The sequence below is a fragment of the Nyctibius grandis genome, chromosome Z (genome assembly GCF_013368605.1).
Source record: "Nyctibius grandis isolate bNycGra1 chromosome Z, bNycGra1.pri, whole genome shotgun sequence".
Classification (NCBI taxonomy): domain Eukaryota; kingdom Metazoa; phylum Chordata; class Aves; order Nyctibiiformes; family Nyctibiidae; genus Nyctibius; species Nyctibius grandis.
This window is the reverse complement of record NC_090695.1, coordinates 53,687,752-53,706,729: the sequence shown is the minus strand read 5'-3', so window position 1 is coordinate 53,706,729 and position 18,978 is coordinate 53,687,752. Positions and strand designations below refer to the sequence as shown.

The following is an 18,978-nucleotide window of genomic DNA, read 5'->3' as shown; positions in this document are numbered from 1 at the left end:
CTAAACTTTAGGAGCTCCTTCCTTGTTCTAGTGCAACTTTCTCTAGGTTGAGAATAATGGGTAAAAGCAAGTGAGGAAAAATAAGTGTTGGTTGGCTGGGGTTGGAAGGGACCTCTGAAGATCATCTAGTCCAACCCCCTGCCAAAGCAGATTCACCTACAGCAGGTTGCACAGTGTTGCATCCAGGCAGGTTTTGAGTATCTCCAGAGAAGGAGACTCCACAACCTCCCTGGGCAGCCTGTTCCAGTGCTCTGTCACCCTCAGAGTAAAGAAGTTTTTCCACGTATTCAGATGGAACCTCCTGTGTTTCAGTTTGTGCCCATTGCCCCTTGTCCTGTCACTGGGCACCACTGAGAAGAGTCTGGCCCCATCCTCTTGACACCCGCCCTTAAAGTATTTCTAAGTGTTGATAAGATCCCCTCTCAGTCTTCTCTTCTCCAGGCTAAACAGACCCAGCTCTCTCAGCTTTCCTCATAAGAGAGATGCTCCAGTCCTCTGATCATCTTTGTAGCCCTCCGCTGGACTATTTCCAGTAGTCAAATGTAAAGTTTATTTTAACACAGTAACAAGTAATGACCTAGTGTAATACCCCAAGGTTTGCTGCTCCAAGGACAGGCAGCAACGTGATTTGTACCATTGTGTTTTGTCACAAATACCAGTAAGAGCAGATGCAAAACCTACTGAAATCCATTTGAGCCATATTTCTCACCACGAGTGATTTGGCTTAGTTGATCCATAGAATGCCACAAAATAAAATTAAAAGCAGAGGTGCAGGCCAGGTGGCTAATTCTCCCTTTATCCACCACTGCTATCATTTATCTGGTACCCTGGTATGTATGTTATGCTAAAGAAGTATTTAGATGGCACAGTGCAGTTCTTTGCAGTGCTCACTCATTAGGTTTTGCAAAGTGTGATTTGGCCAGACTGAATCTAGCACTTTTGAGCCTCAGGATGATATGCTGCAGAACACATACCTTCATTATGGGCAGCTACTCAGTACCAGTCATAACAATCCTAACCACCTTAAAGTCATCATCAAGTTATATTTAGATTATAATTCACACCATGTTTTGCACCTTTCTTGAATTGGTCCAGGATTTCCAGGAAGTTGCTGTACCTTATTGTTGTCCCCTGTAGTCGATCAATTTTCTTATTTAATTCAGCAATGATACTGTGCAGCTCTGTGATTCGTTCCTCGTAGCGTAGTGTTGTTTGCTCCTGCACGTCTTCGTGCTCTCTCATTAGGTGGGATTGTTCACACTAATGCAGAGAAGCAAGGAACAGAAAAGGTCTTATGAATAACTGCACAGAGATCAGATACAAGGCAAAAGTGCACACCATTAATGGTTTTCTTACTCATCAAATCAACACTGCCTTAGAAAGAGGAAAGGGCAGATGCAAAATATTGGCAGGTACACAAAGGTATGTCATTACAAGATTTTAGGAACTAAAAGAATATGCAGTGTACTTTTATTATTATTCTTTTTTTCTAAAGCGCAGAAGTTGCCCTTCCTGCTTGAACAAAAAATGCCATTTGCAACTCAAAATAGCTATAAATATCTCATCTTTGAATCCGTGAGATTCACTATGCGTCGTGAGTCTTCAACGATCTTCCCAACGTGGTCTGAATTTGAACAAGTCCTAAGGCAGAAACCACATTATTATAAAGGAAAGTAACACTCTGAGGTTATGACTTCTTCTCTAATATGAGTATCTGTTTTTACTAGCCTTTGAAGACAATATAGTATATTTTTTATTATTTTAATCCTCTACAATAAAATGCTTATTATTTGAACAATTAAAAGGCTACATGGCTGCTTGTTTTTCATACGTGTCATGAAATCCCCCTTTTTCTTTCCAGTAGAATTTTAAAGCTAGCCTCTCTGGCTTACTCTTCGCACCAGCAAACACTCTACTTCAACTACAGCAAACAATTACAATCTACTGCAATTACAATCCAACAGTGCATGCTGATTGAAGTTATGCTTGGTAGTGGCTGGAAAGAGCAAGTCTTCTGCCTTTTTGCTTCTGACCCCCTGCAGGAAACAGTCAAGCCTCCTTGCAGCCACAGAATGGTATGTACTATGCTGTTAATAAAAGAAAATTCACAAACTAACTGATGGTATAAAATCCACACTCATTAACTGAAGACCTGCAATGTAAGATCGTAGTAGCATTACTAAAGGCCACAACTTATAGTAATGTATGAGGCCCTCCAACACTGCTGCATCAAAACTTATTTTTTCAAATCAAGTAAACACTCTATACAGACATAACTCCCTCAACTCTTTGTATCATAAATACAAAATTATACCCAAACTAGCAGGTATGCCAGAATTTTCATAGTGTGCTCTCATATTTTTTGGCTACTCACATTCACAGCTTGAGAACATCATTTACATAAATGGCTGCTTGAAAACTAAAATTTACATTGAGCTTCAATTACATTTTTCTTTTAAATTTTAAATAAAATTTATTTCAATATTTTTAAGTTCCAGGATTATGCACGTTGCAACGTAGCCCACACATTAGACTACTCTTCCACAGACTACATCAAAAGTTTCTTACTCCAGCTGGAGTCAAAAGCACTTTCACCTACACTAAGACAAACAGACCATATCATCACACTGAAGAGTAGAGCAAAGGGTCACATTTTAGAAGACTGATAATGTTCACCTGGCTTTTAAGACTTCATGTTGGCAACTGACATGGTTATATATGTATATTACAATGACTCTTTATTGTAGATCATTCCACAACTTATTTCTCATGTTTCCATATCTTATCTAACACCGTATCTGGCTGAAGAACTACCATGGCTTTCGAAGTGCAGAAATAACACAGAAAAAATGTTTAACAAAGGCTTTAGAACAGATTTAAGTGCAATAGAGTTGCTTATTCTGCCTTTCTAAAGCTAAATTTCCTCTGACACACACTAATACCCACAAATGCTACCTAAGCATTATCCAGATCAGTCAAGTGTGTGCACTGTTTTTCTTTTCTTTCAAACAAAAAAGATGTTTCAGATGGAGTGTGTAATAATTTTTTTCAGACAATAAACAAAAACCCTATAGCAACAACTTTTGACTTTCTAAGCTATGCACTGAACAGCAGAATTTGCTTATCTTGTTTGAAGATATATGGACTCTTGCTAATGGACCTCAGTCAGCCACATTGCCAGACTTGCATACTGTTTTCTCCAGCCACTTCTCAGTCACCATTTTTCAGGCTAACCACTTAGTGACAGACATACTTGGTGAACAACCAGCAATCTGGCAATATAAGACAACAGCTTCACATTTTGAAAGGGCTCTTGGATTATCTTGGGCAAAAGTAACTAGAAAAGGCAGAAACGAAACCTCTGTGAAACACAGGATGTGATGCTATAAAAGACTGCTGTGCCTTGGAGGTCGGTACAGTTACGTCTTTGTAAGTTCTGGTCAGCCATGACAAGTCTCAACTCAAAAAGGCAAAAGCATCCAAACAATGGAAACATAGTTCAGTATGAATCCCAAAACACAGCAATGGAGAATTCTTCTGGTTATACGGAATTCTTCCAGGCAACTAGCTATAGGACAAGAGGACATAGCCTCAAGCTTCGCCAGGGGAGGTTCAGGTTGGACATTAGGAAGAATTTCTTTTCAGAAAAGGTTATTAGACATTGGAATGGGCTGCCCAGGGAGGTGGTGGAGTCACCATCTCTGGATGTGTTTAAGAAAAGACTGGACATGGCACTTAGTGCCATGGTCTAGTTGACAGGGTGGTGTCAGGGCAACGGTTGGACTCAATGATCCCTAAGGTCTCTTCCAACCTCGTTGATTCTGTGATTCTGTGATACAGGATTGCTCCTTTTTATGGTACATTAGTCTCAAAGCTTAAAAGGGAAAAGAAACAAATGCATGTTTTGGTAACTATTGCTAAAATTTTTTTCTGGGATACTGAAACTGTTCATCATCCTCTTTAGTTTCTGTGATGTTTGAGTCTCAGAACAATGATCTGCCACCATTTGCTATTTCTTTCCAAGGTATACACATTCAGCTCTTGCAATTTATTTGCATGTCAGTCACACAAACTTTTAAAGATAAATCCCTTACACCCTTTTCCTCATCCCTCTTTCAGCCGTATACTTAAGTTCTGATCAAAACCATTAAGAGCTCTAATTCTCTCAGAAAGCAAACACAGGGATAATCCACTGAGAAAATGCAAAAGATGAGCAATTGTTGAGGTCAGGAGAGAAGTTTCCAGCACAGTTCTCAGTGTAAGTGATCCTTAGCTGGGTTTTGGTACAGAGTTAAAAGGTTATTTCAATTACAGTATAAATTAACAATGCCTGGAAACACCTTTGTCTGACCTCTTGATGCTGGGAAACAACCACAAGAGCAAGATGATATGAAAAAATATTTTAACCCAAGGATATTGTATCAACACGTGATTCTATTGCCTATTAACGTACACAAATTCCTAGTGCAAGAAATGCTACCAGTGCAAACCTTTATGTTAAATTTGCAGTGCTCAGTCAAGAGGACAAAAAAAGAACCACTAGCAGCAGTGCTCGGTAAAAGATCCCCCAGCGCCTCAGGCCCTGCAAAGACAAACACTGGCTATGGCATTGTTCACCAAGAATACAAGTCATCACCTGAAAGAGCCACAATGATAAACCTGTCTAACTGGCTCGCAGAAGCTAAAAATCTTCACTCAATTAATACAGCGTTTTAATTTAAGAGGAGTGGCGGATTTTGAAGTGGCAATCCATTCAGCTAATTTTACGTATAAACACAAGTCCATCGTGCCAAATCCTCAATCATTAGAACATGCATGGTCAGAATTAATTGTTTGGTGCTATATTCTGTGTACACTTGATGTGGAAGAAGAATACAAGTACACAGGACTAATCCATGTGAGATAAGGACATCACACAATGGAATGAGTAATTGCAACGTTAATCTGAACACCATGCACTTCTATTTCAAGTTAAATGAGAAACGGAAGCCTTCCTGTGAAGTTCACATGTTCTTATATGCCTACAGGGTGTTGGTGTTATACTGAAATTCTGCTGTCCCTCCCTATATTCTGAATAATTGAGAGGATGATAAAGAATTATTACTGCAGTAACAGGACTTAGTGCTCTGTGATACAGGATCCAGAATGATGCAGCAGAGTCTTTGTTACTCTGTCTCTAGAGCCATTATAACATTCCAAAATTACAAGGATTAAGCACAAAGAATGAGAGCGCAGGACTACCTTGTGAAAGGAGATTAAATGATAGGAAAGCTGTAGTGTGAATTGTCTATTCTTGTACTTGCTGAAACATTCAGCATGTTATTAAATCCCATGTTCTGCCATTAAACTGCAGAACTCAATGTCACGGGATGTAGGAAATGCCAAGAATGTACATGGATTAGAAAGAAGATTACATAAATCCATTGAGGATAGGACCATAGAGGACTATTAAATGTGATTCAGCCTCCTGCTCACAGATGTTAGCAGAAAGATGGGGGAGTATGAAGGAGGACAACTCTCTATATGTGTTTCTTATGCTCTCCCTTCAGACATCCACTATTTATCATTATCAAAGCCAGGATACGGTGCCAGACAGCTAGTAGAAAACACTATTTCTCATAACCACAGAAGACATCAGTGAAAGAAGACATTAGCTGTGGCTGACCATCACTTTACAGCAAATTTCTTTCAAGAGATCACTCTCTCGCCAAATTGTACACCGATGATACAAACATATAGACAAAGAGATCTGCTGTCTTACTGAAATAGTAGAAGGGTGTAGGCAAATGCTATAGTAGGTCTCCACAGACTGCAGTTTTGGAAATGAGCATGATACAACAACCAGTAATTAATTACGTCCTTTTACAAAATTTTATGCAAGGCTATCCAGCTATCTTTCTTCACCATTTGTCATCTGTCACTTGAATTGTAGGTTCCCCAAATCACTTCCACTCTGCAAATCACTAATTCTTTCTTCAAAAGGGTCTCAGATACCTCATGAAATGTTGGGAAAGGTATTACCAAAAATGTGTTCTAAGGGCTATTTGTTCCAGACAGCATTTACCACGCTAGCTGAAATGAAACATGTGCTGTCTTTGTAAGTACAGTCCAGATGCAGAACAGAGATTTAATACTGAACCACTAGCATGTGAACATGGTTATGCAGGACCTCAAACACCTCTTGTTTAATTTATGCCTTCTGAACCTCTGATTTGCATTAGTGAGGAAGAAATGCATTAGACAGAAGCTGTAGAGGAAAAAATGATGATATGATACATGATACGAATTCAGATGAATCTCTGTGGAGTGGGAGGAAAAGTTCACAAAATTAAGTGGAGCATCTACTTGGAAGTGATACAGTTAGTAAAAGAAGAAAAGGTGAAGTGGTTTTACCAGAGTCTATCTCAGTACTTAAACATAGCCAACACATTGAATATATGAGTTGTGCTTGTTTAATGCCTTTTTGCTTAAGAAACACTATATTTTATTTAATACACACCCAAAAAAATTTCTATCTACTTGAGGGCTCTTTTAAAAAAAATTGGAAAAGAGTTAAAAATGAAAACTTTATAGAAATTCATTAAAAAGTATTTTTTTTAATCTGAAAGCATGCTAGCTTTCAAATATTCTGATTTTGTGATATTCACAATTTCGGTGGCAGTCATCACTACACTTGTGTTCACAAACACACAGCCCAAGATCATGTAAAAACCCTCAGCATTACCAATTGAGCATTACATACATATGCATAATTGGTAACCATCAAAGAAAACACCAAACAATCTTGTGTTAACAGAGCACATGTTAATAGGGATTAATTACTTATCCTTAACCCCAGTCACCATCAATGGGGATTCATTACTACATGGGAGCACCTACAAGGCCCTCTTCATTGGCTGAGAGATGAGATATATATAAAAACAAAGATCTGGAAATAAAACTAAAACACTAACAAAAACCTGTGGTTAGCACAAAACCCTGCAGAGTTACAAATAACAAGAAAGTCAGTGTGGTCATGCAGAATGATGTGGATTGTTTGGATACAGCGGATCCATCTGACTGTTTAATGATTGTCAAATGCAGCCCCATATCAGACTCTATGTCAGAAAGAGGACTCTATCTCAGAGTGCAGTAGAAATTAGAAAAGGCTCTCAGGACACAGCTGATAAACAATGTTAACTCCCAGCATGGCTCTGGCTTATCTATTGAGGGGAATAAGAACATGAAAGTGTTTTTTATTTCTGGATGTTGCATTGACGGTCTGCAATAAGATTATCATTTACAAGCCCAAAAACATTAAAGATAGCAGAAAAAACATCAGGGAACGCAGACAAGGGCCAACATATGGTTGGAGGACTGAAGTAAGAGCCTCAAAATCTAGACTGCTTAAATATTTCTGCATTTGGCTTGAGTTTAAGTAACACAGAGAAACAAGGCCCTATCAAAATTCACTGAAGACTCCAAATTTGCAAAACCACAGAACAGCTGGGGTTGACAGGGACCTCTGGAGGTCATTCAGCCCACCCCTTCCCCAACTCAAGGAGGATCACCTAGAGCACGCTGCCTAAGACCACGTCCAGGTGGCCCGAGTACTTCCAAGGATGGAGATTCCACAACCTCTCTGGGCATCAAATGATATTTGTGGGGGTTTTTTTGGTGTTTTTTTTTTTACTTTACAGGACAAAATACTTTGACTGTGTCTATGCAAGTATAAGTAAGTATATATTTTGAGTTAGTTTTGAAATGTAAAGTACTTACAAAAGGTATTTGCCAGAATGACACTATCTGAAAACAAAGGTTTTGTTTATAGAACAGAGACATATTACAAACAATAGTTCACTTTTCCCTGTTTGCATCTGCCTCTCTACATTTATCTTGATCTGAAAAGATTATTTTTTTTAAGAGCTGTGAAAGCGTTAGAGTTCAGACCTTATTCTTATTTAATCCCTTGGCTTTCCACTGACTGTGTTTTCCACAACAGATACATATAAATGGGCTTACTAGAAGCTAGACCGAGATCACAAATCGCTTCTCACATACCACCAAAGCACTGCCAATTGGCAACAGCTTTTGATCAGTGTTAATCTGTGCTGTGTTTGAATCTGACCCAGGAGTGGAAGGTTGTGCAATCAGTTACCTAATACACTACGTGTATGCTGCAATTTTTATATTCTAAAATGTTTCAAAACAGTCACTGTTTATGTTGGCTTCAGAACAAAACTAATCTAACACTTTCTTGGTATTTTTCAGAATAGTTTCATCGGCACAAAAAACTTAAAACCCGTGGCATATTTCTCTCTGAAGAACAAGGACAACACAAAACCAAGGACCATCCTCAGAATCTTGTGCTATTGCTCACCTGTGCTTTTGCCAATTTCTTTTCCAACAGGTCACGCTCCTTTTCTGTTTGTTGTAGACGTTTATTAAGCTCCACTATGTCTCCCTTTAATGAAGCCAGGGCTGCTAAATGAAGCTAGAAGACAAAAGGAAATAAACAAATTAACCAATTCACAAGCCATGTGGCAGTAGCATTTCAAAGAAGATACATTATCATAGAGCAGCTACAATATCTGTGGATTTCTGCAGTACTTAATGGGAACTTTAGTACAACAAAAGTCTCAAAGAAGGCCACATGCTACTATATACTTTTTACATGGGATTCTCCTCTCCAGACAGCACACACACTCCATCAGAAAACACATTATAAAGATAAATAAAATGAGGTATAATTCAGCTGGAAATGGGTAGATTAGTTCTAATGTTAGTTTAATAGGAAGTAGCTTGAGTCTTGTGTGTTGTGGTTTAAGCTCAGCTGGCAGCTCAGCCCCACACAGCCGCTCACTCACTCCCCCCCGGTGGGATCAGGGAGAAAACTCAATGGTAAAACTGAGAAAACTTGTGGGTTGAGACAAGGACAGTTTAATAGGTAAAGCCAAAGCCACGTGCACAATCAAAGCAAAACAAGGAATTCCTTCACTGCTTCCCATGGGCAGGCAGGTGTTCAGCCATCTCCAGGAAGGCAGGGCTCCAACACGCCTAACGGTTACTTCGGAAGACAAACGCCATCACGGCAAACATCCCTCCGTTCCTTCTTCTTCCCCCAGCTTTACATGCTGAGCGTGACGCCATATGGTGTGGAATATCCCTGTGGTCAGTTGGGGTCAGCTGTCCCATCTGTGTCCCCTCCCAGCTTCTTGTGCACCCCCAGCCTCCTAGCTGGTGGGGTGGGAAGCAGAAAAGGCCTTGACTCTGTGAGCACCACTCAGCAGTAACTAGAGCATCTCTGTGTTATCAACACGTTTTTCAGCTCAAATCCAAAACATAGCTCCATACTAGCTACTATGAAGAAAATTAACTCTACCCCAGCTGATACCAGCACATTGTGTTATAAAACCTTACATTGAAAGTTGACTCAGATTTGTATTATAAAAGAAGCTGTATCAAGTTTTGATGCCTTCAGACATACAGAGATCATCAGTTTGTTGAAGGGAATAACTCCATGTGTAGGATTCAGTTTTATTTTGCAACTAAAGCTTACTCCACTTCAAGCTACTGCTCTGTAGTTGCTGTTCTCTTTGGTCCCACATCACTGAGTTTCAATGATTCTAATCTACTGAAGCTACACATGAAGAACCTGAACTGTTTTCCTTTCTGCAGTAGATCCTTCTGATGAAAGATATGTTCTACATTTAACTGGTAGCATGTGGAAATACTAGAAGACTAGGATAACTAACATAATCTAAATTACATTAGATACATAACTCAAAAATCAAGAACAATTCTTAAAAGAATCCTATGCTTGTAACTCGTTCATACTCTCATCCTGTCCTTAAATATCCCATTCATCACTACATCAAAGGCATCAGGTAGAATTCAACATTCAGTATTGTAACTACAACCAAAAAGCCCAGGAGCAAAACCAGACACCAATACTGAAGTCTTTCTGTGTAGTAGTAAAGAAACAACTCCATGTTATACTGGGTGAGAAAACAAAACCTTTCACTCCGGACCAGATAACACAGTAAAGACTGCTCTGCTGCCAAGATTCAGACTAAACCACAAACCCTTTTTCTAGTCCTCGAGCCAGTTTCAGTCCGTCACTCTGACATTTTATTGGGCAGATCACTTTTAAGTTATTTTTCTTCCTCCATTTCCAGTCAATCTGCTGAAGAGTCCTATTTTGATATCAGTTTTAGCTTTACAATACTGGAAGCCAGGAAAACCATGGGCGTTTTCACTACTGATGTGTGAAAGTAGCTATATGACAGCAGAGAGACTAGATCATTTCGCAACAGCTCCTTCACATACAGTACTCCCATTGTTATAGAAAAGGCCACCTCTGGCTTCAAGACAGAAAACAATTTTATGAAGATTTTTAGATGGGAATTGTGCAGTTTTAAGTGCAGTGTAACAAGTTACGCTAGAAGTTCTGGACATCCTCATTTGTGAGTTCAGTCAAAAGAATTTTTATTATGTCAGCTACAAAAATGTCTTACACGCATGCAGTTATTCATTTCAGTACAAATATACACGTACACAATTTTGTGTTGCAGTAGGTTTAAGATTCTTGAGGCAGCCTCACTTTTCAAGTGAAAAAACAGTAATTCAGGCCTGCTATGAGTGTATGCGACATAGCTTCTTTCAAGTATGTATGATGAAATGTCTTAACATACTCAGAAACATTCTGAATATCTTTAAGTATTCTTGGCCTTCAGCAGAAGGCCTTCCTACCTACCACAGGTAACTGTGCGCTGGTTTTACAGTGCGGAGCAACAAGAACTAGCCTACTTGTATCAATCTGTTCATAATTGACTTCCAATTTTCAGGAAAGCTGGTGAACTTTCAAGCCACTGTTTCAACGTATTCCCTTAACAGAGGGGAAGTGGTGCAATGAAGCTCACCAGTTTGTTCACCAGTTCTTGCATCCTTCACGACAGCTTTAAAATAATATATGAAAAAATGGCCACGATTCTCTAAATTGAATAAAACAATGCTACATAGTCAAGTAAGTATCATTCCCTTTCGTACACTATAATTAAATGATCACCAGATATGGTTTTAATTAAATACCAGACCAATAATGTCCATACACATGGCACTGTAATATAAAAAGACACTTAATTTAAAAATCTCAATGAAAAACAACTTGTTCTCTGAACAGTGGAACTAATGACGCAGACTTCCTATGGATTTGTCTTTGTCCTCTTCCCACACTGCAGTCAGCTCAGCTCTTCTTCACGTTCCCTAGCACACCCCAACCTGGGTAAGAAACAGCTTGAATTGTGTCTAGTTTTATAGTAACACTGCTGCCTGTTCTGGCAGCTCCTGCCAAACAAGGGTATCCAATACATGAGTTACACCAGCCTCCCCGTTCAATATAAGGTCTCTCTTCTCCAAATAACCAAAGGATTTCTTTACTAATTACAAGGAAAGTTTGTCGCATCTTTTACTATGCAAAATTATCCTTTCCTTTCATAAATTGTACCAGTCCAGTTTCCAAGTACTAATAAAACAATTAAAAAAAAAAAAGTAAGTTACTGAAAGGGCAGACTAGACAACAGGAAGTTATCACACACAGAGGAGGGCTGCTTGGGATACTCCTCGGTTCCATGTCTGTACCCAGTGCACAGAGCAGTAAGTCATACACAAGTGGTGCCTCCAGCTACTACTGCAATACATAATAAGGATAACACAGCTAGTGTAGCTGTGTATTATTGGCAGAGCCAACTTCTCCTCCCCAATTCCTTAAAAAAGGTGTTACAAAGTATTGTTGCACCTTCCCTTAAGGTATGAGGGTTCCCACAGACCGTGCTTCCCAGTGTGTTTGTACAGCACCCAGCAGGGTGGGAACTGGAACACAGATCTTTGGATGTTGCTGTAACACAAACAAGGAAACATATGAGCAAAGAGCTACAGTCAACAAAAAAGTCATTCTGGGGAAAAAAAGCTCACATTTAGAATTCAAATTTAATAATCCAAACTATTGTCCTGGTTTGGCTCAAACCAGGCCAATTAGTCTTAGAGAAACCAAGGTCACTGCTAAATTCCTCACTGCTTACGAGTGAAGAGCTGAAGGGAGGTCGCACCTGCAGGGAGCAGCAGACAGAGCAGGTGACCCAAGATTGACCAACGAGATATTCCATCCCATACACGTCATTCTCACTTTCCTATTTATCACTAACCCACTGCCTCCTGGAGGTGGGGCCCAGGAGGCACGGGCCTTCCTGTCTCCCACTGATTGGTACCAGCTTTGCCAATTCTCCAGTTAAAAGCCTGCAGGTGTGATGGCAGGGGGAGCTACTGCATTTTCCCCTCTGCCCGTGCTGGGGGGAGCAACTCTGCCTGAGGAGGATTTCCAAGCTCTCGATCTTGGTTTTATATATATTTGTATATATTTGATTATTTCTATTATTATTACTATATTCTTTTTCATTATTATAGTTTATTAAAACTGTTTCAACTTTCCAACCCGTAAGTCTCTCTCCCTTTTCCCTTTCCCTTGGGGGGGGGGGGGGGGGGCAGAGGGTTAACAGAGAGCGTCTGCCACCGGGTTAATAGCCGGCCCAGCTTTAAACCGTGACAACTATTAAAACTGGAAAGACTCCATTTAAAAATCTCAACCGTAAGGCAGTAAGTCAGTCACACTTGTAACTCTGCAGCATTGAATCACTACGGGATATGACAACTGAGGAGGAGACAGGAGAATGGAGGTAGCCATATGGCATACTGCTTTTTTTTCTCCTCTCAGCAAACAGACAAGGCAGAGTTACTACCACTAACATTATAACAGACATCTATAATTCAAGGTGGGCTGCCTCTTAATGACACAAGATTATGAAACAGATCAAAAACTCAGTAGTTTGTAAAAATTAACACAGATACCACCAAGATTTCTGTTTGTACATATCGGTCTGAACCTTTAAGTAACAGCTCCCACTGAGTACTACTTCATACAGAGAAAACAGTTCATTGACAAAGCTTGTATTGTTCATAAACTTTATACTGATCCAATACAGCTAGTATTGAATTCCACCAGGAAAAAACCCCATGATGTGATGCTGATGCACCCTAACTGTACCACAGGACAGGCAAGGTCAACACATATGAGAGAAATGATTCAAAAGGGATCAGACAAGCCAACCAACTTGCTTCTCTATCATCAACCAAGGAAATGAGAAGCCCTTCAGAAAAGAAATTAGATGCATAGTATTAATAAAAAATGCATCATCTGTCAACTTAGAAGCTACAATTTCTATGAAATTTTCTGCCACAGACAACAGTAGGTTGTTTACTGAAACATACATACACCACGTTTTATACCCGATACTATCCTGCCAGGTTTTTATATATTAAATATATAATAACAATTATTATTTATTATTAATAATATAAAATAACAAACTGTGCACAGCATGCTATCTCTAAAATGCAAACCACTGTACAGTTAAGTTTTGAAAGATACAATACTTAAAAAAAAATAAGCACAAGCTTAGGAAAAGCAACTTCTTGACCTCTCTTTCAGCCTCCGTTATGACTGCAGTCTCTTCCCCATTATACTCGCTTCTACAAACATCTCATACAATACTGTAGACATGATTTAATGATGTATATTTTGCACAGTGCTTTAAACACTGCTGTTGGTGCTGGGCTTTGTGAAATACTCTATCATGTATAGTTCAAAACAATATTTGCTGGCAGTCAGGTTTCTCAAGAATTTTGTGGGGAAAAGATACAAAAGCAGATGGGATACTAGTATGAACCGAACGCCAAGGAAGCAGGGGACTACTGACATGTCTGTAGTACATATTGCTGGAAGTGTTCTGATGCCACGAACAGAACAAGAGAAAGATGCAAGGAGCAATGAAGGAGGGTGCTGAAAAAATGACAGGTTAAGCTTAAAGCACTGCAAAGCAGTACAATACTCTCACACTCAGCATTTTTCGCTGCCATTGTGAAGTGTGACCCTCATCACTAAGTTGGATCCACATTCTTCTTTCCCTCGGCCTGGGACCACACTAATTAAACCATATGGCTAAAACCAGTTGTACTCACTGCATATGTTTTCTATTTTCAACAGAGAAATCACAGTAAGGACCTAAGCGCATCCTTCTCTGTGAAATTAAAGAACTAATCTTACCCTTTTCCTTGTTTCCTGCCTTCCTCGGCTACAGCACTGTTGCACATCAGCTTGGGAACAGATGTTCAGAAATGTAACCTCTAACATAACAAGGGAGCCATAAAAGCATTAGGATCATGGCAAGGAGACATCAACCGATATACCAATACAAAGCAACCAAACACCGAAAGACCGATTTATTTGTTCCATGTGTGTCCTCTGTGACTGACCAGTAAACCCCTACACCATGGAAGAAGGCTCAGAGGAGATGGATGAGGGCAATGTGCCCATGAAGCTCAGGGAATAATACAGGCTGGGACTGATCACGGCTGTTGCAAAGCATCTGACTTGATCTCAACACCAAGAGGACCTGAGGGTGGTCTTTGCTGTAGACAAACAGCTATCAACAGCTGAGTGAATCAACTGGTGGTGTGTTTCTCCCTGAGTTCATTAAAGAGTGTGCATGTCTCCCTGAGCTAGCCAGGCCAACATGGGGGAGGTCTATGTGTGCCTCAGCACAGCATAGTGTATAAAACCCAGAAAACTAGCAAAAGAACTTCAAAGAAAGCAATGGGCTTGAGCTGGTGTCACGGTTTAAAGCTGGGCCGGCTATTAAACCAGTGGCAGACGCTCTCTGTTAACCCTCCCCACCCCCCTCCCACCTCCCCCCCGCTGAGAAGGGAAAGGGAAAGGGAAAAGGGAGAGAGACTTACGGGTTAGAAAGTTAAAACTGTTTTAATGAACTATAATAATGAAAAAGAGTATAATAATAATAATAATGGAAATAATCAAATATATACAAATATATATACAAAACCAAGACCGAGCTCCCCCAGTGTTGGCCACATCACCACCGGCACTGCAGGGCAGGCTCCAGGAAGGCCCAGCCTGGGCCCAGTGACAGACGGGAACTGGATTCAGGGATGCACGGATCGGGCTCGGGGGCAGCAGGAAAACGGACAGAGTCCTCTTCGGACACCGGCCATAGCAGAAAGAGAGAGAGACCCTCGTGATCCCCCTGCTTTATACTGAGAATGACGTGTATGGGATGGAATACCTCATTGGTCAATTTTGGGTCACCTGCCCTGTCCCCTCCTCCCTGCAGGTGCGACCCCCCTTCAGCTCTTCACTCATAAGCAGTGAGGAATTCAGCAGTGACCTTGGTTTCTCTGAGACTAAGTACAGCAAGAGCCTTTCTACATAACATCCCTACTGGTGCCCCAGTGATAACTACAAACTTTGAGCGTTATCAGTTCTGGAAGCAGACACTGTCTGCAGAACATGCAGTTACTTTCAGAAAGTGCAGTTACTTAGAAGAGACTTAGCTGAAAGTAAAAATCACTGAAAGGAAAATTGGTCTGGTTTAGGCCAAACCAGGACAGCTGGCTTCAACCCATGGATGCCTTCCTAGCACGACTGGGGACATCCAGTATTGTGACAGTGAGCATATTATAGAGACTGGTAATGGGAATCACATTGGTATGACTGAACTGTGTATTGCAATTGCTATATTCTGCGACGTGTAACTTGTATTGTGTTTTCAGTATGTTTTGTATCACTCTGCTAAATCAGAAATCCCATGTAACACACCTATCTTCAAATAAGTAAATCTGATGTTACACATGACACTCTCCACGCGTGGAACATCTAAAAGAACGTTGCCAAAGAGCACTGGCCTCCAACATCCTCTCCTCTCTTTTATTTCCCATTTGCATTTCACATGGTTTAGAGCAAATAGCCCACAACATGGACGTTTTCTGTGTATTGCTACTACTTATTTTAATGACAGGCAGTATACACAAAAACACCTCAACAAATATTCAGAACGCTGCCTCATCTCTGAAAACCTCCTCAGTTTTGTTGTTATCAAGTGACACTGGACACTACAATAGATTTGAAAACCCAAGCTGCTTTGTAAGACGAGAGATAGGAGGTGTAGAGGATAGCATGGAAAATACAGTCAGAATCCTAGCTAGAACTGCAGAAAGGGAAAAAGAAGAACAAATGCCTATACATTGTATTTTCTGACAGTTGTCTTCTTCATGGGAAAGAGGAAAATATGACTAAACTCTACAACTGCTGACAAGGAAATAAAAGGGTTGGTAATGTAAGTTCATAATGAAAACCACATTTTAAGACACAGAACAATAAAACCTTGCCTGGATTTTGACTTCAGGAATCTTAGGGCTGTGATTGTGCTGTACATCGCTAACTTTCATTAATGGCAGTAGAGAACAGTATCAGGGTTAGCCCAGGAAAAGCTTAGACAAGGCTGGCACTCATCTGCTGAGGTGAATGAGAACCTGCCATGCTAACACATGGCAGACACACTTAAGATATGTAATAAAGGTACAAGAAGAAAAACTTACACAGAACAAAAAATACGAAAGAAATTATAGCACAGGTTCACACAACCAAGAAACATCTTTAAAAAAATTTCAAAGCAAAGGAAAAACTAGGCAAGATTCTAAGAGAGGAGTTAAAGATACTAAACTTGTGTTTGCTGTACATAAAAACTCAAAGGCATTGTCTAGTTTACATTTTATCAGGAGCACAGATCAGCACTACTTGCAAGTAATACACTTACTTGAAGTTATCATTATGGAAATGTGTAGCTACTCTCAACCATTTTTCTTCTCAGTCCTACACAATTTTCATGCCACCTTTTCCTGAACATGCTCCATGAAAGGTGCATTTTTATGGTCCAAGTGATGAAATAAATGTAATCAAAGTCCATTTCTGTAAATGTACTGACAGGATGGAGTGGAAAAACTTACAAGAACAATCATCTCCCAGAAGCAGTAACAGGACAGCTCGATATTGCCTACACAGTTTTGGTTGTATGATCTCTAGAGCATAGCCCTGAAATACCACAGTGAACAGCCCTTTAAGTAATTACCTAAGGCAAAGTCAAAATTACTAAAAAAGCAGTACCACTGAATTGTTGGACGTGCCTACAAACATGCCCTAAAACCATACATTTGAAGAAACTGTTATGTGCTAATAAAAAGCCTACAATTTTTTAGAGTGACATACAAAACGGACATTTTGTGACTATGCTGCTAAAGCAATTATTGTCATGTTAGACATTAGACAGTTACTTCATACGCTTGTGCAATACTAAACAAATAATGTGCCAACACAAGCCAGGATGGAGCCATCCAAATTCTACAAAAACAAAGACCAAGTGTTTGCAAGACATACTTTGCTTTAATTTGAAAAATCTGCAGAATATGTGTTCAATCTGTTTGCATTATTTATAAACAATTTCAACTGATTTTTTTTTAACTGGAAATTAACATTTGCAGGCACTTGTGAATATTTCAAACCATTTCTTAAAACAAACAAACAAAAACCTCTCACTTTAATCACAGCAAAAAGTGTTTGATAAAGAAAATACACTACAAGATTGTTCAAAAAAATGTCATGGAACAGGCAATCTAACGCTATTCTAGTGAGCACAGTAAGTTTTAGAACATACTTTAAAAAAAAAGGATGTAATCATGGAAAAGATCTTCCTTTGAAAAATTAATCTGACAATTCACACTCAATGAATGGAGCATGGTGCTCATTTGCACTTCTGAGTGCGCCTGAGGGCTTAATTGTCCCATTGTAGGCAGCCCACAAGTCCACACCGACAGCCTCTTACCTGGCTTTTGCACCCCATATTAAGGCTCAGCCTTGCTTCTGCCCTCCAAAGGAGGAACCGATTGCCACTTCCACTACCAGTGAGGGAGCAAAGTAACAGTAATGCAGGGGATGGAAATGGGGTGGTGGGGAGACCACGCTTAGGACAAAATACTGTCTTCATTTCAACTTGGTCTCAACACATTGTCTGCAACCACAGCCTTCCTTTAAGTAAAAATTAAAAAATGATATTAATACACCATTATGAGCTAGGAAGGGCTTGATATGTCCATACTAAGCAGGATTTGATTCCCACTTCAGTGAACTTATTTAGCATTCCTACCCTCCTTACAATTACTCTCAATATAATTTAATTAAGTCAAATTATCTCTTTGTTTTTATCAGTGAACTGATGGAAAGAGGAAACAGACCCATTTTTTCTGTCTCCCCTTCTGCCCAACAGAACTGGAGATAATGAACTGAGAAGGGAGAAAAACAGTGAGGTTCAGTCCAGGTCCTTATCCCTTGTAAATCTCAGGCTGCCAAAACCCTTTTCTTTGTCCCTTTCCAGTTTGCAAGGACCACCACTGAGGTGACAGGCATACCATTCTCCCCTCAGGAAAGAAAGGAGTGGAAAACCAATCCCAAGAATGCACCTCACTCAATCCTCTGCATTTAGCATTAAGGTTACCCACATTCTAGTGCCGGATACAACGAGGACACAGACAGGGTGTGTGCTCATGTGCTCATCCACATTGACTTGTTTTCCAACAGCCCCACCATTTTTTATATCACCTTAACTTGATCCTTCAACTTCAGCCTCTTCTGAGAACAATCCAGATCTTTCAAAACAGAAATTGCCATTCAACAGCCACTCAAAAATTAGATACTACTCATTATGCTAGTTTAATAATAATTTTAAAAAGCATCCCATAGTTCCTGTGTTCTTTTCAAAACTTCTCAACCAGAAAATGATTTCTGATTTCCAAAGATAAGACTGTGGTCTACGAACAAAACTGTACTCACAGTGCTACAAGGATCTCTGTCTCCAGCATGACCCACATGACCTGCTGTCACCATAAATTTAGAGAAACAAAATTTGTATTGCCAGGTCAAATCAGTGATCCGCCATATCCAGCACTCTGTTTCTGCCATAGCCAAAACCTGATGCTTCACCAAGGACAAAAAACCCAAGCCAAAACAAAAAAACCCAAACAAAAACCCCCCATCAAACC

General features: G+C 39.9%; 1 protein-coding gene across 3 annotated transcripts in view; it reads right to left on the bottom strand.

The window, feature by feature from the left end:
- MCC (MCC regulator of WNT signaling pathway) overlaps nt 1–18,978 on the bottom strand; it is a 247,572-nt gene that overhangs the window by 76,294 nt on the left and 152,300 nt on the right. For all 3 annotated transcript variants that reach the window (XM_068423654.1, XM_068423657.1, XM_068423656.1), the window contains 2 exons: nt 8,360–8,473; nt 1,118–1,260 (listed from right to left, as the gene is read on the bottom strand). In XM_068423654.1, coding sequence (XP_068279755.1) covers nt 1,118–1,260; nt 8,360–8,473 — 257 coding nt within the window. The remainder of the gene's footprint in view (nt 1–1,117; nt 1,261–8,359; nt 8,474–18,978) is intronic.